The sequence below is a fragment of the Cotesia glomerata genome, linkage group LG5 (genome assembly GCF_020080835.1).
Source record: "Cotesia glomerata isolate CgM1 linkage group LG5, MPM_Cglom_v2.3, whole genome shotgun sequence".
NCBI lineage: Eukaryota > Metazoa > Arthropoda > Insecta > Hymenoptera > Braconidae > Cotesia > Cotesia glomerata.
The window spans coordinates 22,183,116-22,205,293 of NC_058162.1; the positions used below are offsets into that span (position 1 = coordinate 22,183,116).

At 30.9% G+C, this 22,178-nt stretch overlaps 3 protein-coding genes across 3 annotated transcripts; 1 reads left to right on the forward strand and 2 right to left on the reverse strand.

The window, feature by feature from the left end:
* Window positions 1–761: 761 nt before the first annotated feature.
* On the reverse strand, window positions 762–14,350 carry LOC123265659 (pre-mRNA-processing-splicing factor 8). Its single transcript, XM_044729486.1, has 6 exons — window positions 14,227–14,350; window positions 13,267–14,047; window positions 11,793–12,131; window positions 4,306–10,169; window positions 1,229–1,414; window positions 762–1,060 (listed from the first exon to the last, which is right to left on the reverse strand). Exons 2-5 carry the CDS (start codon window positions 14,031–14,033, stop codon window positions 1,260–1,262), a joined length of 7,125 nt encoding a protein of 2,374 aa, XP_044585421.1. The 5' UTR covers window positions 14,034–14,047; window positions 14,227–14,350; the 3' UTR covers window positions 762–1,060; window positions 1,229–1,259.
* Window positions 14,351–15,388: 1,038 nt separating this feature from the next.
* On the forward strand, window positions 15,389–18,681 carry LOC123265086 (lysophospholipase D GDPD1-like). The gene is made up of 7 exons (XM_044728675.1): window positions 15,389–15,666; window positions 15,735–15,777; window positions 15,835–16,016; window positions 17,589–17,809; window positions 17,901–18,034; window positions 18,108–18,225; window positions 18,289–18,681. The coding sequence occupies exons 1-7, from the start codon at window positions 15,543–15,545 to the stop codon at window positions 18,412–18,414; spliced, it is 948 nt and encodes a 315-aa protein (XP_044584610.1). The 5' UTR covers window positions 15,389–15,542; the 3' UTR covers window positions 18,415–18,681.
* Window positions 18,682–20,141: 1,460 nt separating this feature from the next.
* On the reverse strand, window positions 20,142–20,790 carry LOC123265529 (protein mago nashi homolog). The gene has a single exon (XM_044729330.1). It carries the CDS (start codon window positions 20,645–20,647, stop codon window positions 20,207–20,209), a length of 441 nt encoding a protein of 146 aa, XP_044585265.1. The 5' UTR covers window positions 20,648–20,790; the 3' UTR covers window positions 20,142–20,206.
* Between the last annotated feature and the right edge of the window lie 1,388 nt (window positions 20,791–22,178).

A 22,178-nucleotide genomic window follows, 5' to 3' on the forward strand; every position in this document is an offset into this window, starting at 1 on the left:
TATAAAATAATTAATAAACAATATTTAATGTAAGAAATCGTTTCAATTAATTATTCGTCGATGCACAGAGCTCCTCACGACTCTCTTATTAAAAATAAAGATTTAAAACGATTCAACCCATGCAAAATGTATTTCTAAGGTAAAAGACCCAGTTATTGACACTGGCGTAGATATTGACACTTGCAATTTTATTTTAATTAAAAAAAAAAAAAATCACCTATAATAAATTAATAAATACATTTTTTGAATTATAAAGTTTAAAATAATTGATTTTTTGAAAATATTTAATTTTTTTAATTAGAATAAAATTACAAGTGTCAAACAACTAGGCCAGTGTCAATAATTGGGTCCTTTACCTTATATATTTGTCAAGTTGAATCGTTTTTCATAGCTTTAAGTCCTTTTGAATCGTTTTAAATCTTTTTTTTTTTAATAAAGGCTGTCTTTATCTTCTAAGCTTGAAAAAAAGCTGAAAAATTTTGTCATGTAATTAATAGAATTTATTTATTAATAAGTGAGTTAAAAGACCCAGTTATTGACATTGGCCTAGTTATGGACACTTGCAATTTTATTTTAATTAAAAAAAAAATTCTTATAAATTTATAAATATAATTTTTACATTATAAATTTTAAGGAAATTGGTTTTTTGAGAACATTAATTTTTTTAATTAGAATAAAATTGCAAGTGTCAAACAACTAGGTCTTTCACCTTATATAACAGGCTAACTTAATAATAGTTCATCAATTTTAACCACAAAAAATACATTCATTATTATTTATTATTACAATATTTTACAAAATAATATAAGAGTAATATTCTAATCGATACTTAAAACAAAAAATATTTAAATTACACTTTTGTAGCCAAAACATTTTAGCTTAGTGTAATTAATTTTAAAACTACGCTTGATTGTATATTCATTTGCTACACAAATCCAATGTACTTGACATAAAGATGCATAACAGTGTCTCTTTAAAAAAAAGCATTATTTGCAGACTAAGGAATTTATAAATAATCAGATTACTTAAAATGTATCACATTAATCGTACAAAGTTGATACAGTCGACGCTCTCTGTATTGGACCTCTCTGTATTTGACCGCTCTCTGTATTTGACCACATTCTTCCTCTGTATTTGACGATTTTACACAGCTCTTATGGACAAGGACGAGTCAAATACAGAGAATGGTCCTGTACGGGCGAGTCAAATACAAAGAGCGTTGACTGTATATAAAATAGTCTTCATTAATTGCCGTACTTTTAAGCATAATGATCCTCACGATCAGCTCCGACGCCGTCTCCATCCTCCAAGCTTGAGAAGTTGAGGAAGTGTCCGGGTCTGTGGATTTCGTGATAGAATTCTTTCGGATTTGCTAGCTGTAATTCGTACTTCATATTCGGAGAATGTTTAACGCCTGAAACATTCAATAAATAAAAATTAATTTTCAATTATAATTGTGAAATTTAAATATTGCTTAATGAGACTTATTTTTTGGTTCAAGAATTTTTCTTTTGATTCAAGTTAATTTTTTTTTCAGTGTACAAAAAATAAAAAAAAAATAAATTTAGCTATTTTTTTGTGTTATTCAAGAGTGTATTCGTTGAGCTGAATAAATGGTAAATATTTACAAGTGATGTCCACCATTTTAATTTTCATTTTTTTGAATGAAATTTCTATTTGATTTTATTGATATATTTTCTTTTTAAAAAACCTAAAAAAATAAACAATTAAAAAAAATAAAAAGTTGATTATCACAATTTTAACAAATTATTCAAATTTTCAAAAAAATTTATAAACTTTTGAAAATTTTGATATTCAATTTTTTTTTTAATTGTTCGTTTTTTTATGTACTTTTAAAAAAAAATATATCAAAAACATAAAAAAATTAGCTATTAACATGTCGTAGTCACTGAATTTTTAATTCAATTTATATGAGTGAGAATTTTTAGTCAGATTAGCGCTTGATCCTGCCGTGACACGCTCACAGCCTTGTTAAAAACAAGCCACGAGTCACATCACAGCAGCCAACTCACATTTCGGTTGGTTTCAGGACCCCTACGCTTGTCATCATTTTTACTATTAATTTTTTGGTAATTATTTACAAGTGGGGTCAACCCATGCTAGTCCATGTTAATTTTTTTTTTTTTCTTTTTAATTGTTAGTTTTTTATGTACTTTTCAAAAAAAAAATATATATATATATATTAGAGTGGTCCAAAAAAAAAAAGTTTTTTGCCTATCATCTTAAAAGCTTCTCTAAGGTATAAAAAAAATTCCCTTCAAAGCGCAGTTTGATATCTCAATTCTTCATGAAGCTCAATGAATTTTTATTTTCCCATTTAAATAACACGTAAAAAAATTTTATTTACGTTTTTATCCAGCAATAATACGAAAAAAAATTTTTTTGTATTTTTCGTCAATTATTCTTGTAGGAAATTTAATTCTCTACAAAAAAGTACTGAGGTAGTTTCTTCGTAATCTTAACGAGTAAAAAGTTATTGAGCTTTAAATACTTGCACAAAAAAAATTTGAACGAAGATAGTTTCAAAGCAACTTTTCGAAAACTTTTTGGTAACTGCATGTATTTATTTCAAAATTTATCAAACTAGACTGTTTCTAATATAATTAACACCTGTCTTTTGGTGAAGTATTAACTGTGAATGATGAATAATTTCTCTCATTACAATTTGGATATTTTTTCCTATGAGCAGTGATTTATTAAAATTGAACTTGAATTTCATTACGGAATCTGAATCAAGAGCAAGCTAGTACTTCCGGATGTATACCGAATTTAATTTTTTTATTTAAGAAGATGTAGGACAGGTAGAACAGGTGAATATTTAAATTTTGAACATGATGCTGGGACGCTTTTTGACCGAATGAAAAATCACGAAACTTTGCAGGAGTACGTAAATAGAAGTCCTTCGTGAATTGATTCTTTTATTTTTAAATTTAATCATTGAAAAAAAAAAATGATAAATAAACAGGTAGAGTTAGTGCGGAAAACTGCCTTATCTCAGGAGTCATCACATATTTAAGTAAATAAGCTTGACTATAAAAAAATTGCTAATAAACATACAACCAATATAATCTTTGAGACTGATTTAATTTTTTGGTTATTTCTTATTTTAGTTTATATGACTTATAAGACATAATTATTAAAATGCAGCTAGGTTGAGGTAAAAAACTAATTGTCAACAAAAAATTTAATTTACTATATATCTTCATGTAGGCCGCAAGAGAGTGCTAAAAGTAAATTATCTAGTTTAATTTTTTTAAGCAGTGGTTAGAGTATTTACAAAGTCTGGTAATCTCCTTCGGTGCATTTAACATGTGGTTCAAATAAACAAACCGATATATTGAATTGTCATTTGTTATCACTGGTCCAGACTGAATGACCGATATCAGACTGTATACTATGTTTTTAAGAAAAAAATATAAATTACTTAATCAAATACTTTAAAACAGAAAATGTGATACAACATGGATTCTAAAATCATATCTGATTAAATTTTCTTTTATTGCGAGTATTTAAAGCTTAATAACTTTTTACTTGTTAGGATTACGAAAAAACTACCTTAGTACTTTTTTATAGAGAATTAAATTTCCTACAAGAATAATTGACGAAAAATACAAAAAAAAATTTTTTTCGTAGTTTTACCGGATGAAAACGTAAATAAAATTTTTTGATGTGTTATTTAAATGGGAAAATAAAAATTCATTGAGCTTCATGAACAATTGAGATATCAAGCTGCGCTTTGGAGAGAATTTTTTTTATACCTTAGAGAAGTTTTTGAAACAGCAGCACTTGAAAAAAAAAATAAAAATGTTTTTTTTGGACCACTCTAATATATACATATATATAATATATATAAATATATATATATATATATATATATATATATATATATATATATATATATATATATATATATATATATATATATATATATATATATCAAAAACATCAAAAAAAGATAAAATAGAAATTTTATCCAAAAACATGAGCCAAAATTTTTTCCAACTTTTGAAGGCAAAAAAGCCATCGAAATCTTCATTTTTTTTCACAAGATTTTTTTCTCATAAATGCTCCGTAAAAACAAGCAGAATCAAAAAAAAAAATTTTGAAAATGTTAATTTTTCACCTAGATATGGCCAAAAATAGGGTGGACCTCACTTCTAAATAATTACTGAATAAATTTTATAATTTATTATAATTTTATAAATTATAATAATTAAAATAATAAATAAATTATAATAATAATTTTATAAATTAAAATTAAAAAATAAATGTAAAAAATCTTACCCATAAAATTGTAGTTCCAAGACCCTTGACTAGGAACCATAAAGAATCCAAGAAATCTATCGGAAAGTAGCATCTGTACTTTTTCATAATGGCTTGGCAAATATCCTTTCGGATTATTTCCTTTATCAGTGTTCTGTTTCCCCCACTCGAATCCGCTGGGTGTAAGCTTGTAAGCCGTCAGCGAACAAGAACCAGGTGTGAAGCTACAAGTGATAACGATAGTCTTCTCTCCATCCCAAACTGGATTATCAGCCATTATTCTAGCGTGTGTTGATATGTCTTGAGGAGAGAGCTGCGGAAGTTCATTCGGCTGAGTATGGATCCACCCAAGCGGTTCCATTTCCTTGAGATACTGATGGTTTGGAAGTGAGGTAGGTAGATGGACCGTTTGATGAGTTCCCCACTGCGGAGCCATCACAATACACCGAATTTCTTTAACCTGAGGATTATCTGGCGGACTGATACCGTACAAGTACCCAGCAATCTGCGCCCGTAGATCCGAAATGGTGACAAATTTTTTGAGAACGTTTTTCGGTAAGATATAGGTGTAACCAGTTTCTTTGATGTCATCGGAAGAAACATAGATGTGATTTGTTCTCAAGTGCAAATTAGTTGCCGAAATAGCTCTTACTCGCCACTCAGTCTTCGAACTGAATGTCTGAGTTTCGTAATTAGACGTTGTGGCTGTTATAATTTCATCACCATGTTTGTTAACAGTTCTCGTGGTGGTGGCAGTCAATTGTGACTGTTCCTTAGTCTGCTTTTCAATTTCAGCAATTTGTTGACGTTGAGCCGACGGTGCGCTTATTTCCATACCCAAAATAATGTCACGTATTTCAGACTGGGTCAGTGAAGCGACATTCACATTGTTCTTCTTACCGTAATCCGCAAGAATAAGATCTTTAAGCTGTACTTCAACCTTGATCCATTCATCATCGGTAAGCGATGGCCAGATATGATGAGGCTCTGTGATAGTTGTTTTGTCCGGCTTGAGGACAACTTTTGTTCTTTCTGTGTTAACATGCAGAGCACGCAAAATAAGAATGAGCCGAGAAAAGGCAGTGTAAGAAGAAATTGTCTTGAGCCAGTCATCATACAGATTAAAGAGCACCATCTGAGGTTCAGTTGCCTTCAAAATAAGATCACCGAACTTCTCAACCTTCAAACAAGCCTGGAACGGCAGCTGTAATTCCGAACCCTTGATTACAATGTTTGGAAAATCTAAAAGATGCACTTCAAGTGGATCCAACATTCCCTTTCGCGTTACAATAATTTGCTTAGGCTGTTCTTCAACTGGCAACGATCGGATCAAAGCAGCAACTTCCTCAGCGGTTTTCCATTTCGCCAACTGTCCAAGACGTTTCTGTCCAGCCCAGACTGAAGTGTGGATTATCTTCAAGAATAATTGACCTGTTCGAGGGTTGAATATAAAAATAGCTCCGTTGATCGGCTTTGTCGTTAAATTACCCTCGAATGTTTTGTGAATAGTAACTCGGTATACATTTGTGTCGTCAACGAACCAGATAATCTGGTTACTGAACAACTCTCCGTAATTTTGCGAGGACAAATATGGCTCGGTAGGCTCTGAAGAGTACAACTGTAAAGCTTTACGTATACGCTCTCGCAAAACATAAAGTGCGGGATTGGCCTTCATTATCTTGGCCATGGCCTGCTGGATGAGTGGTTTGCATCCAGGGAACCAATTACCATACGCACTGTGGAGATTATACGCCAAATCAATAGCGATAAGCAACCCGGTCGGTGATGGATAAATAGACATGTTGTCCGTGGTGTAGTCGAGGAATTTAGCACGAGCGTACCGTTCGATATCGTGAGAGTCATAGTCTCCCCACCTTAACTGTACATCGATCCAGTATTTTTGTGTCGTAGTGTTATCCATTGAATCCTTGGAGTCCGCGAGCAAGGAAGGCCGTGACACGTTCCATTTGTAAGCGGAAAATAATAATATATCCGCGCAGGATGAGTTCATTTTGTATGACTTTCTCGGGTGAATTGTCTCTTTTTGTACCGTCTCGATTTCCAAGGCGTCCAATTCTTGATCGAATACCTGACAGAGATCCATCACTATTGACTCGTGAACTTTTTGCCACAAGTGAGCTCGGAATATCTGAATCAAGGATATTTTAAGCGTCGGTATTTTACCGTGCATGAAAATACCCGTTAAATCAAGCTGTACTTGGAAACCGACGTAAACATTAGCACGATTTATCGTCGGCGACCACCAGAGCGTGAATCGACGATTTGGTATCTGATTAAGACCCGACCTTTGGGCGTTTGTCAGCTTTTTGTACTTCATCGATTCTTCGAAACCTGAAGCTTTTTCCCAGAAAAGACCCTCCCACGTTGGGAAGTAAGTTCCTTTGAAAAGCGTGTGCTCAAGAATTCCCTCGACTCCTCCCAGCGCTTGAATCATGTCTGTACGGTAGTTATTCAAATTCCACAACTTTCCGTCATGACGTTGATGAGTCCACCAGAAGGGGTTCTGCTTCAATACCTGGTACTGTTTAAATTCAGTTCTAATTCTCCAACCTTTGTCGTAAGCTAGAGTGTGACGGTCTTTTTGAAACAGAGTGTTGATTCTCGGGATACCACGATCCCAACTGTCTTCAAGATCTTCTAGGGTCAGTCTGCGGTTTTGGGCACTAGCTTCTTGACGTTTCAGAGCATACTCTGCCCACACTCGTTGAGAATCAATGAATTCAGACTCCCACGGTTGGATGTATCGATACAGATTGGGAATCAATTGATCTTCGTCGTGGCTCATTCCTGATCGGAAGTGAGTGATTCCGACATCTGTTTGTTTCGACCAGCGAAGATCTGACTGTGGAATTAATACGTGGCCCATCGACAACATTCCAAGACCTCCTAATTCTTTAGGTGTGTAGAAAACAACGGGCGGGAATCTTGAAGGCATTTTAGAGTTCAATCCAATCTTAATACGCGTCTGAATTTTGTTTTCACACTTTACTAATAAATCAAGCAACTCTTGGGTATTTACTACAGCTTCTCTGAAGTAGGTCATTAATCCGATAAGCGCAGTGTTCCATTTGTTGACAATTTTAGTAAAGGTTGTAGATCCTGAGGCCATAAGAATCTGTCTTACACGATTGTGGAATCGCTGGAGACTCTCATCATCAACTCGTAAGAAACATTGAGCGGTTCTTTCCTTGGTAATTTCATTTTGCAGATTCCAGACTCCATCACGAGCGGTGGTGTACTCTTCGTGAATTGTCCGACATTTCGGCAAGATTCGGCATTCAAATCCGCTCATATTGAAGAGCAAATTCGGGTTATCCTTCGAGTAAACGCTTACAAAGCTATTTTCCCATTGGATGGTGGTAGTCGACCTCGGGAGACGATTTTTGATGTCCCAAAAAACAGCGCGACCTAAATTAACATCATGCTTCATTAGACGCATCCTCGCGTCTCTCGGCCAGCATTTTTTGTTGTTATAACCGACGATATTTTCGTTGTTTGGATCCGGATGCTCAGTTAGATACCGCTGGATCAAGTCTCTTGCTTCGTCGGCAGAAAATCTGAGAAATAGATGAATCCTGTCGACGTACCGACAATAAAGACGAATCGGGTGGGCTGCTTCAGAAGCAACATCTTGGAAAGTCAAAAAGTCATTGGGCATTTGTGGAGGACCAGCCATTTCGCTGGCTCTTTGTAAACCTAGTACCAATAAATCCAAAACAAGACCGTAGTACTGGGCGATAAAAGATGCAAATTGCAACCCTCGGATAATCCCGTAACTGTTCGTGTGGTTCATGTCTTTGTAATTAATAACAACGTTGTTTTTAGCGGTCATGTAATCAGCAATGTTATGATCGACAATCAATCTTAAAACTCTGTTCAAAAGTGTAAGATCAATTTTTTCATACAACTTTTCAAACTTGGACTCCAATAAAACGTTGCATTCACCTTCGTTTACGTCCCAAACATCTTGAAGATTATTAATCCCCTGACACCATTTGTAAACAAGCAGTGGTGGAGGTTCAGAGTCTGAGGGCTTAACCCACGGTGGGAAAAGTTTACGTTTATCAGCTTCGTACCACAAGTATTGATCCAAGTAAGCATCGGTTATTTTTTCCAAAGGCTCGACGTCATAAACTGGAATCAAATGACTGTAGAGATCCATAAACTCAATCCCGACTTCTTTAAAGGCTCTCTGAGTGAGCAAGTGACGTTTTATACGGGATAAAGCTTCATGAGGATTATCATACGCCTGTTCAATCAGTCCAAGTTCTTCTCTTTGACTCTGGTTCAATCTGGATTTTACACTGTAAGCCTCTTTGAGACGCTCGAGGGCAAGAATCAAAAGTTTAGTGTCATGTTTGTACGAAAGAGGTGGGAATGGAATTGGAGCAAATCTTCTTGATTCCAACCAATGGACAGTAGTCGTGTAAATAGCAACAGCTTCTTCTGGAGAAATATACGGGCCATCTTTCAAGTAATTGTGCTGACGTTCTTGCTCTGCTTTCAAATACAATCTGGTTAATCTTCCAAGATTTTTCTTGCAGACAGTCTTGTCGACAGTGGCTCCACGACGAATTCGCTCACGATTGTAATGAGCTGTATTTGTCCACCAATCGGCCTTCATCTTGACGTACCTCAAGATCATATTTTCTATCGGGATCGGAAGACCTGGTACCTTCCACGGGATGTTGGCCTTCCAACACCGCCAGGCTTCACTCAAGTGCTGGAGAATTGTCCTAGCTTTATTCTGCTTTATTCCTTCAGGCATCATGTCGACGATGTCATGCATCACTGATGCACGGAGCTCAAGATCGAAGTGAGACTCGACTCGCTGCTTGGTCACTGTCTTCGCGACACCTTTCGAGTGTCGACCTTCGAATTGTCGGGATAGTAAATTACCCAACCATCGCTCCAATAATGGCGTAATTCCACGCATAAAGAAGAGCCAAACTCGCCATCCTGGGGCCCAGAATCCACATCCTGGACCTTTACCAACTGGTCCGGTGTTAAAACGATAGTAAATTAAGTGTTTCAAGTCCTTACACATTCGAATTTGTCTCATAAGTTTGTACTTGTATCGGTACATTCCTGTAAGTTGACCTACATGAGCGAAAATATACTGCAGCCCATCGGCAAGTTGGAAAGCATCAACGTTGTTAAGTCGATACTGGACATGAGAATCGATAATTAATTTTGTTAATCGTAAGATTTCACGGCATAAATGAAAAGCGTTACCGAAACGCGACTTTTTTCTTTCTTTGGTAGTCAAAGTTTTGACGGGTTTCAAATTGAAGTTGTAGTCAAGATGGAGGTAATTCAAATTTTTACGATGAATCAGAAGATTCAGCATGTTGTAGCCTTGACGACAGACTTGTAGACCTGCCTCGACCCAATCAATGGTCGTCGTTTGGAAGAACTTGGTTGCTTTGAAGGATTTAAAGAGGTATCGCCTTTTCTGTGGCTTAGGATGTCTGTGCTTCAACGCATTTAAAACGAAGTATTTAAGTAATTTTTGATAACTGACACGAACTTTTACAGGTTGACCGGGAGGACAATGTTCGCGGTACCAAGATTTGACAAGTGGAATGTCAATGGCTCTCCTCGTGCGCCCAGATCTTGTATTGAAAGGCCGTGGAGCCCAGAGAAGTGCGATTCCATTGGCTGTGTTGTCTGTGTACAGGGGAGTTTCTTGTAAAAATGGTTGTATTTCTTCGTCCAATACAAAGTCTTCATCGTCTTCAATTTGAGGCTCTACTGTCTTCAGAGAGTTTCTGTGAGAAATAGGGTTTATCAGAGGGTCGAAGTAGAAAGCCGGCAAATCTGGATCCTCTGTTTTTATATACACGACGTTGGGAGCGTGGTACCTAGAAAAAATAAGATAAAAAGCTATAAAATTTGTTAGTAACTTTGGATCAAAATTAATAATTAATAAATATAATAATCAGGTTAATCAGACCAAAAACGCAATGTTGACAATTAATTCACCCTTTATTGCTACGCTTCGTTGGACATCCAGACTTCTTTAAGCAATCTACAAAAATATATACATCAAATAAATAAATTATATTCTAATATAATTTTCATGTATGTGCTCCATAGATCCTTAGCAAGATGTAATAGAAATTGTCGATATTGCGTTTGTGGTCTGATCAACCTGATTAAGGTAAATTACCCAATACTTGAACACTTATAAAAATGGAACCAGTACTTGAACAGACTTTTCGAATTGTTATAATACAAAATCCGTAAATTTATTATGAGTAATATGCACATATTATAATTATTCAATGATACAGTAATTGATTATTGTAAGTTTTTTTAATTATAAATCAAAACAATTATATTTTTGTTAACTTAAAAGTTGACATGTTAAGAATAGCCGATAGATGCTATTTTTTTTTACGAAAAAGGTACTAAACTGTAAACCGAACAATCAGTAAAAAAAACGGTATATCATTTTAAGTAAAATAAATCGTACCACCCAATGAAATAGTCTTTTCTAAATAATACATATTTTTTGCAAAGACATAAACTACAATTTTTACATTAAATTTTAGCGTCTAACTATACCTCCAAATTTTCAAAGCGGTACCCAGAACTTGAACAAGCTGGGGCCGTATAATTAACAGCACTCTACCTCTAGTAGGTTTATAGATTAGTGATAAGCATTGTGACGTATTAATTACTGCAAATTAAATAAGTTTTGCAGCTAAAAATTAGTGTAGTTAAAAATTATTGAACGTTTTGAATTGAGTTTTTTTTTATTTATAATTGAAAATTTGCTTTGTCATTCATAAAAAATGTAATTGAAAAATGAAATATAAATATTTCTCATTTTTAAATGAACATATTAAATATTCATAATGTTATTTTTAATATTAATCAATAATATGTTATAATTATTTTGATATTTCAATAAAACGTTGAAAATTTTTGGGGTGCCTATTGCCATATATTTTATTAGTTTAATTTCTGCTCCCGTATGTTCAACTACTGCGGCTTGTCAAAATTGATTATTCAACTACTACTCCTTTCATAGTCTATCTTAAAAACGTTGTCAAAATATAAATATTCAATTGTCTGCGTTATTTTGCGCTTCAATAAATTCAAAATTGTTTATATTTCCATGAAAATCACTTATTTGAATTAATAATTACATCTTCATATAGTAAAAGTAGGGTCAAGTACGTTTTACTTTGAAACCTGCTCAATTATTGGGTACTTTACCTAATAATAATTATATATTGTTTTGGACCTGATTAAAACAATTATGGATAAAAATTAATATTAAAAATATAATTGTTGGTAGCCTCAGCCGTCTCTCTATTGTCTTATTAGATAAACAGATAACAACAACCGTTTTTATGCCACGATTATGTTGAGACAATCTATGCTTGTCGATTAATCCCTTATACATACGTGGTTGGATAAATAAAAATTAATTTTTTACTTTAATAAATTATAAATAATAATTAAAAAATATTTACCAGGAAAGATGAACAAAGTGTGGCATGTTGTTATAGAGGTAAGGAAATGCAATTCGGTATTCAGTACGAATCGGCTGACGGATGATAATTTTATTGATGTCGTTAAATTCATTCCAATCCTCATCCGCAGCATTAGAGTCCTTTACAAGCGGCTCGAATTTAGGACCTCCGGGAATTGCCATATTTAATGCCTTCGCTGTGAAGAAGGATTTTGGATCAAAAAGATAAAAGAAGTTCTGATCCACGAGATCCGTCAGCAAGGAGTTGGCGAGTCGGTATAAAGTTGCCATTTGAGGGAGAGACAGGTTCCATTTTCTGTAGGTTGGTCCGTTGATAAATCTGGAATCAGATAATAATTAACTATTAATATGTTGTAGTCACTGAATTTTAAATTCAATTTATATGAGTGAGAATTTTTAGTCAGATTAGCGCTTGATCCTGCCGTGACACGCTCACAGCCTTGTTAAAAACAAGCCACGAGTCACATCACAGCAGCCAACTCACATGTCGGTTGGTTTCAGGACCCCTACGCTTGTCATCATTTTTACTATTAATTTTTTAATAAGTCAAATTTTTGATTCTGGCTTATCAACTCTTTAAAGGGAAAAATTATTTGATCATTGATTTTTTCGATAATTATTTACAAGTGGGATCTACTCTATTTTTGGCCATATCTAGGTGAAAAATTCACATTTTTTAATCTTTTTTTTTATTCTGCTTATTTTTACGGAGAATTTATAACAAAAAACGAAAGTAGGAAAAAATTTTGCCTCTCATGTTTTTGGACAAAATTTCTATTTTATCTTTTATGATGTTTTTGATATATATATATATTTTTTAAAGTACATACAAAAACGGACAATTTAAAAAAAAAAGTTGAATATCACAATTTTCTAAAAAATTTATTTTTTTTTTTTTTAATTTGTTAAAATTGTGATAATCAACTTTTTTGAATTGGTCATTTTTTTATGGATTTTTCAAAAAAAAATATATCAATAAAATCAAATAGAAATTTCGTTCAAAAAAATGAAAATGAAAATGGTTGACCACACTTGTAAATATTTACCGAAATTTTTAATAATTTTGAGATTCATTATATAGAAAATTAATTCTTTTTAAAAAAGGTTTTAAAATACTAGTTGTTATATTAAATAATTGTTTAGTTTCACGGTCATCGGATTTTTTTTTTGTGTAAAAAATTGAATAATTAATATTTTTAAAAATTAATTTTTCAAATTATTATCTTTTACAAAAAATTTACAATGATAATAATAAAAACTTGTAAAAATACTTTCAAGACTTTTAATGTTAACCAAAATTTTGTCTACTAAAAATCGTGATATAAAATGTGTCCACATAAATTTAGTGATTTAAAAAAAAATTAAAATGGTTGACCCCACTTGTAAATATTTACCAATTTTTTCTCCAACTAATAAATAATATTTATAAAATAAATGATGAATAAAAAACTTACTTAGTACCAACAAGAGGCTTGTGTTCGTAGAACCAATCCGCAACAGGCTTGTCGTCTTCAGAATCAAGGTCAATTTGAATAGCTTCCAAAGGCTCGACATCCAAAATATTATCAGCGTAATCAAGCGGAGGTTCTTCATCGTCAAAAGGCGGAAACCTCATTCTCTTGAAGTGTCGTCGGTCACGTTTCTCTCGTCTCATCATGATCCACATGGTACCCCACTGTGCAATATAAACCGGCTCGATCACCCAAGGAATTTCGTTGACAAATGTAATCGCTCCGGTAATGTGATAGAGAACTTTAACGTCTCTAATCTGCTCCCAGGGCATCGGCATGTTCTCCAAAAGCTTCATCACCGCATGAGGCATGTATTTAAGTGAGCCCAAATATACACGCTTGTCATGCCGATACTTTCTGCTACTCATATCTCCATGGTCGCGGATGATTTTCCTGATGTGCTCCGGAGGCATGTCTTCTTTTTGCGCATCCACAAAACCAAACTTTCTTTTTTCCGCGAAACGTTTTGATTGCAATTGTTGCCATTTTTGCGCTTTTTCCTGTAATTTTTCTTCGGATAACACTTCTGGCTGTTTTGGCATCTGAGGAAGCGGAGGGCCCGCGGCCATCGCCTGCACATGTACATGATGGGCTGCTTGGGCCGCTGCTTGAGCGTGTGCTTGTGCTGCTGCTAATTGGGCATGAGCTTGCTGCTGGGCCAGCATCGTCGCCCATGGGTTGGGCCCCAGCAGATACGGCGGTATCGACATTTTATTTTTTCTCTCTAACAAATAAATTATTTATATTAGAATTGTTGAGAATTTTTTTTTTAATTAAAACAAAAGCATAAACGCCGACAATAGTTAGGTTATGGCACAATAGAGAATTATTTTTGGATCACTTAGATACTTAACAAAAATATTTTACTGTTTGTGATGGAAAAAAAAATTTTTTAAAACTTACGATTGAAAAAATATTATAATTTTTTAGTGAAAAAATCCAAGATGATAAAATAATTTATTTTAATTATTATTTTTTCTTGTTGCAGACATCTTGATGTATAATAACGTCCAGATAACGTTTACAGGTTTACTTTAATGCCGAATACCAGAATACCACGGGGAAGTGCTGCCACACGTGGATGAATGATAAATTAAAAAAAAGAAAAACTCTACAGCGCCGCTAGCGGCCAAATAATTTTTCAACGGCAACAAGTAAATAAATAAAATAAATCACGTATGTATTTTGATAATTAATTTCTGGAATTCGAACTATAATTATTGATAAATATTGACTTTTATTGTACATTTACTTTTATATATAATTTAATTTTTCGTCACGTTTTAATTTAAAAAATTATTCAAACCCAAGCGGCAGAAAAATATTTTTATAATAGTAAAGTTAGCCGACATTGTTAATTTTTTGAGTTATTTTTTTAATTATTAAATTAGAATTAAATAATATTTTTAAAAAATTTCATTTGTAGGTTTTTAAGGTTTTTTTAAAATTGAATTTTTTTTTTTTTAATTTTTTGGTAATATTTTTTTTTAATAAAAAAAATTCTAAAAAATTTTAAATGTAGGTTAACTAAATTTTTCATAAATTTTTTTAATAATACTTTGTTGAACTTAAGTTGACAATTATTAATTTTTGAATTGTTAAATAAAATTTACTAAAAAGTCAGCAGTTTTTTATGTGACGCCTTCGAACTCTTAAAAAAAAACAGTAAATATTTTTATCATTGATAAGAACTAATTTTTTTTAATTTGGAGCATACTTATGTTGTCTAAAATGTTTAAAAAATTTTTAAAAACAAAAAAATATTATTTATAAAAAAAATGCAAAACACTTTTAAGAATTTATTAAATTATTATATTTTTAATTTATTCATCAATTGTTTATCTCAATCGCTATGAAAAATTATAAAATATTTGAACCGAAAATAAATCTTTTATTATGTAAAATAAAAAGTAAAGTCTTATATTTTTAATTTTTAATAATGAGTGATTTGTATATTTGTTTTAATATCATCTAAAATTATTTAATATTTTGCATTTATTAATTTCTTAAAAGAACCGCGTTGATCGTAATAGACAGACTCATGCGCAATACAAGTTTACTTTATGTCAATTGTGATAACTATTTTTTTATTATTGTTTAATCAAAATAAACAGTAGGCGATAGAAATGTCAACTGTGAATAAATTATCAGATTAAAATTTTAATTATTTGCTAGTGTATTTGAGCACTTACATAAAGTCGCTCAATGACATTTGCAAAATGTTTTTCTACACAATTATCGGTGGGTACGTTCTTACATCTATTATTTTGTTTAAATACCCGAGACTTTTGCACAAAAAAAAGAACATTAAATTCACTTGTCAACATATAAGTCATCGGGGAGGTGAGTAATGCTTTTATTATTTTTTATGATGACAATTTTTATTCTTATTAATTATTTAACGATTTTAGGAGCTGGAGAGAGCTATGAAAATACTATGGCTGCATTTAGAAGGTTGAGTAAAAATAAATTGAGTAGCTTGGACATTTTAATAATTATATTTAATTACAGGGCAGTGGCGATTGGCACGCAAATGTTGGAACTGGACTGTCAGTTGACCAAAGATGGACAAGTTATTGTTTCGCATGATCAGAATCTATTGAGGAGTACTGGAGTTGATAAAAATGTCTCCCAAGTCAATTATAAAGATTTACCTATTTTAAAACCAACATTGCCAATAGATTTTAATCCAGGTATCATTTGAAATATTTTTTGTTATAATTCTGAATTTAACAGGAACCTAACAAATTTTTAGATTTTTATAACAATTAAATAATGAAAAAATTCCATATATAAAAATTTTACAAAATTATAAGTGCGAATTTTTTAGAATATTTTTGACTTCCCACTAAGAAAAATTGAAATTTTTTAATTTTTACTCCGTTTTGCGAAAATTTAGTTTTCATCAGAATTCGAAGAGCTCAAAAGCTTAGAACAGCTCTCTTTAATCTCGGAGAGCTTAAAATAACACATAAATTATATTTTTTAGCTCGAAGAGCTCAAAAACGTCATAAGTGCAATTTTAAGCGCATAGCTATGGAATTAGCGGGAAATTGCAAGGATAGCCTTTAGTCAACCGTTTTTCTATTATTTTTTTTTTTTTTTTTGTTAGAAGTGTTAATGTTAGAAGTCTGTTAATTTCAGTATCATGTTTGATTAACATAAAACTTATGAAAAAATAATAAAAATAGAGACATTTAAAATTTTTTATTACACGTAAAAAAAGGTTCACTTGAGCCAAGAAAATATTTTTCTTCCTAATTATTTTCTTGAGCGAAAAAAAAATTTTTTTTTTTTCTGACAAGAAATTTCACTTATTCCAACAAAATTAATTGTCTTGCTTTAAGAAATACATATCTTGATTCAAGAAAATTTATTTAAGTCAAAAAATCTTCTTGTTTTGAGAAAATTCAGCCTCTTGCTCCAAAAAATTTAGTTCTTGATAGAAGTAAATTTTCTTGTCTTGAGAAAATTTCTCTCTTGCTCCAAAAAATTAAATATAAAGATAGAAGTAATTTTTCATTAATATTATTATTGATTGACATGTCAAATGGGAAGATCAAATAATATTGAATCATTTTTTTTTCATTCAATATGTATAATTGCACGCTAGAATAATAAAAAATGGGTATCAAATATTCAAAAGAAAAATTTTCTCAAGGTGAGAAAATTTTTTTCTCAGCTGAAGTAAGTAGCGCTGCTTCCTTAAAGTATCTAAAAATCTTGATCAAATATAAAAATTTATTGTATCAAGTATTTATTACAATTTGAATTAAGTAACAATTACTTCCACCAAGAATAGAATTTCAAGAAAAATTTTTACTTCGGCCAACACAACTTCGGTCTTCCTTCAAGCACACGGAAATTTTTTGGAGCCAAGAATTTTGTTCTCCAGTCAAGAAATTTTTTTTTCTGTGTACTTATATACAAAAGAACGAAAAACGAAATATTACAGATCAAGATTTCGAAACTATATGTTTATTTATCATTTTTTATTGTACATCAGTTTATAAAAATACAAATATGGAATGTAGATTTTAATTGTACATTGATTTTTCAGAAGTAGTAAAAAATCTAATTACTATAAAATTGTAATATTTAATTACAATAATTTAAATAATTACATGATTATGAATTTTGCTTGTAGAATAATTTAAATAATTAAGACTGTTATATTATGAATATTACATTTAAATAAATTAATAGAAAATATTTTAAGTTAAATACAAATTAGCATCTAACTAATAATTTTTTGAATTTTACAGAAGTTGAATTCGTCGGATCCGGAAATCCAGAGGAACGTAAAATTCCTTTGCTGAAAGACGTATTCGAAGAATTCCCGAACTTTCCGGTAAATATTGATATAAAAATGAACGATGATAAATTGATAGAAAAAGTATCAGAGTTAATAAAACTCTACAACCGCCATGAGTACACAGTGTGGGGTAATTTCAATGACGAAATTACCACAAAGTGTTACAAAGCTGTAAGTTTAAATTACACTAAAAAGTAAAAAAATTGAATTTTTTATACCGCTAAAGTAGCTAAAAATTATTTATATAATTCTGTTATTATAGAATCCTAGTATCAACTTGCTATTTTCAATGCGCCGTGTCATTCTTCTTATTTTATTTATGTACACAGGGCTTTTGCCTTTTATACCGCTTAAAGAGAGCCATTTAGAAATATTTTTACCTTCTATTTATTTGAGGTGAATTTGCAAACTATTAGATTTTAATTATCGCCTTTAATTATTTTATAATAAACCTTTTTTGTATTTTTAGACGACGATCCACTCCAGTAGCATCATTTTTATCCTACGAAAAAATAATTTGTCGTAGTATAGATTTGTTACTGATGAGGCCTTGTTTGTTTAATCACTTAAAAGCTCGAGGAATTCAAGTAAATTATTCATAAGTCGCCTATTGATCAACAGCAAATGTAATTAACTTTTAATACTTTCAGGTTTATTTCTGGGTCCTGAATTCAGAAGAAGAGTTTCAGCAAGCTTTTGAACTTGGAGCTACCGGGGTGATGACAGATTATCCCACAAAGTTGAAAAAATTTTTGGAAAAAAGAACCAATCCTTGAGTGAATGCACAGAGTTAATACACCACCAAGTATTTCAATCCACTGCAGCATTTACAATTATATTATCCATTTTAAACTACTTTCAGTCATATATTTAATTTCAATTTTTTTTTCTGTTCAGTGGATAAATGCACAATATTTATGACCTGAAAAAAAAAACCTGAAACAAATAAGTATCATACCAAAGACTGTTTATTTATGTTAATTATGAATATTAAAATTATCAAAAATTATAAACAGTACAAAAATAAATTTACGTACATTAAATCTGAGTGATCATTGCAATAAAGCAAAATAATAAGTATTCTTCCAAGTACAATTATTACAATAATTACTAATTCTTCTCCGACTCACTGATTCCATGTCTGCACCGATGAAAGACTTTCTTCGTTGAAGTTTCATTCCTACTGTCTTCAAGTTTCAGCATGTAGTAGTAAACATTTTCATGACAGTAAGCACATTTGGATGTCGACGGATGATTTTTGTTAAAGTGTTTTTCAATTTCTGAGAGACTGCTGACAATTTTCACTTTGCATTCCTCGCAGAAAGCGCTCGATCGGTCTCGAAATCTTTCATGAACAGAGTCTGTTACCATCCGACTGTTTATTTCTGCTTGTTTATTACTTTCAGACATTGTTAATTTTATTTTAATAATTAATTACTTGTAGGCTTTAAATATGTGTATCTGTTGACAAAATTATATTTGTTACTGCGGTAAATGAGATGGAAAAAACTTAGAATTAATTACCGACTGACTTTAATAATTCTTTGAATTGACAATCATTAATTGTCAGACAACAATTAAAATTTTTATTTAAGCAATTTCTTTTTATAAAAAAAAGAATTTCAAGAAATGACAAAGGTAAGTTTATGTCAAAAAATTATAATAAAATTATATTTGATCGTTTTTACTATTTTTTTTTTTTTTTCAATAAATAAATTTTGACAAAAAATTTTTTAAATTATTTTCTAGTAAATAATTTATTTGTTAAATAAAATTAAAAAATAGTTTCTGTTGATTTCACTCTTGTCAAAATAATGTAACTTTAGATTGTTATTTTCAATTCATTAATTTATTATAAATTGTCTATTAAAGGAAGAATAATTTTACATTATTTAGATTTTTAACAATACTTAGTATAGTTAAAGTACATAGTTTAAAATTTTTTTTTATTTATTAGATAAAAGGGCTTGACATAACCTTAACTTCCATATATAAAATTTCATAAAATGATAAATAATTGCACTCCTAATTCATGTACCTTTTACTCCTTTTACTTCTTGTCATGAATTAGAGCGCGCTGCTGCCATTGGAATGTTTTTTTTTCTGATCAATTTATAATTGACTGAAAAATAAAAAAAAATCAATAGAATACCACCAGCTGTATATTTTGTACTATTTCGTACTGACAATACTGAACTATATATATTTTTTAGCATGCAAAATTATAATAATGAATAATTTAACTTAAATTAATGACATTAAATTTAGCTGTCACTTAACAATTTTTAAAATTTTCTTTAATAAATAAATTATGGCAAAAAAAATTATTAAAAAAATGGACTTGTAGAAATTTAATAAAATTAATAGTGCAATTTTTTAAAAATAATTATTTAGAATAAATTTTTTTGTTAAAGAAAATTAAAAAATTGTCAGGTGATAGCTAAATTTAATATCATCTTAAATTAACTACATAAATACTTAAATAAAAATAAATAAATTGAAATTTGTTCCAGAAATTGAATTTTATTAAATAGTTTGGGAAAAATACAAAAAAGAAAAACAAATTTTTTATATAGGCTTGATCTTGAAATGGAGTCCAATGAGCGAGAAGACGAGGCACTTGAGATCCTGGACGAGGTAGTAGAAGCATCGGAGTCCTTCAGGGTCTCGAGACTGGTTTACGTCTAGCAGAGAACCGGTCTTGGAGGTGGTGAAAGAAATGTGCTCGTCTCCGATCACGATTTCAAGCTCCTGTCTGCCGACTCTGTCCGGCTGGGGCCAGAGCGAGTCGTCTTCCTGCATTATCTCGGAGTCCTGGATGATTCTCTTGAGCTCCTCCATCACGCACTGATGCACGTAAGCTTCCTTCCGGATCATCGTGTCGTTCTTGTAATTCGAGTTGTTGGCATAGCGCAGCTTGCCATCAGGACGGAACTCAAACTCGAGGAACTCGTGCCCGAACTTTCCCTTGTGTCCAACGTAGTACCGAATGTAGAAATCCGTCGACATGTTGAAAATTGTAGTTTTTATTATTTTATTAATTTACACTTTAGTTGATTTTAACACAAATAAATTTTTTAGAAAAGGTAATGCTTGCTGGTTAACCGGAGTTAACCTATGCAATGCAATTACGGTTTACGGTGGAGACAATAATAAAAATTTATCAACATTGGAAGATACTTTAGCGCCGTGCGGTGGGAATATTAACTAAAAATTTGAGAAATTATTTTTGAATGAGTTTTTTAGAATTGATTAATAAGTTTATTTTTTAACAGCCGAGACCAGTGATTGCAGTTTCAATCGGCTTAGCGAAACGAATGGAAATTTTGAAAAAACGTTTTTAGAGATAATAGATAATTTAATAAACTATTTCACCACAAAGCGGTTTTTTCAAAAATTTCATTCGCTTCGTCAAACCAATCGAAACTGCAATTGCTCTGCTGTTAGGAGTGCGACAGAGATAGTTCCGTTGAACTCCGTGAGAGCAAAGCGAGAAAAAGATGGTCTCGCCTGTTAAGTGCAAAATAACAGACATCTAGATGACACTAAAGTTAAGATATTAAAATTTTTTTTTAGAAATTTATAGCAATTAAATTATTATGAAAAAATATAATTAAAAAGTTCAACATGTGAAAATTAATAAAATTTTTAGAAAGCATTTTTTTAATGACATTAAAGTTAACGATCACTTGATAATTTTTTTATTTTATTAAACAAAAAAATTTTTTTTTTTAAATTGCATTTTTTATTTTATGAAAATGAAGTTAGCCGACATTTCAAAATTTTTAGAAATTTTTTATTGAAAAAATTTCAATTAATCAATTTAAAAAAAAATTTCACATGTAAAAAACTTGAAAAACTATAGGTGAAAATTTTTATAAATATCTTTTTAGTTGATAATACTAAAGTTAGCCGACGTTTTTAATTTTTTGACTATTTTTCATTTATTAAATTAGAACTAAAAAATATTTTTTAAAAATTATACACTAATAGTTTTTTAAGTTTTTTTACAAATGAAAATTTTTTTTATTTTTCTCTGCAATGATTTTTTCAATAAAAAAAAATTCTAAAAATTTTCAGATGTCGGCTAACTTAATTTCTATTTTTAGTTGTAATTTAATTAATAAAAAAAAAAATCAAAAATTTTAGACGTCTGCTAACTTCAGTATCATTTTATTTTTCTTAATTTCTACTTGTCAATTTTTTTTTCTCATTTTTTTGCGATTATTTATCTGTTGAAAAATTCTCAAAATTATTAAATATCTACTAAATTAATACTCATATTTTTTTTTTATTGTAATTGAATTGTTAAAAAATTTTTTTAAATTGACAGCTGATGGTTAACTTCAGTGTTATACATCTGGAAATTTTTTAGTTTTTTTAAGAATTTAATTAGTACCAAAAAAATGTTTTGAAAACCAAATTTTATTTATAGTTTCTTTAAATTTTTACTTACAAACTTTTTTTGATGGTACTGAAATCAGCTGGACATTTTAAAGTTAGCTGTCACTTGACCATTTTTTAATTTTTTTTAACAAAC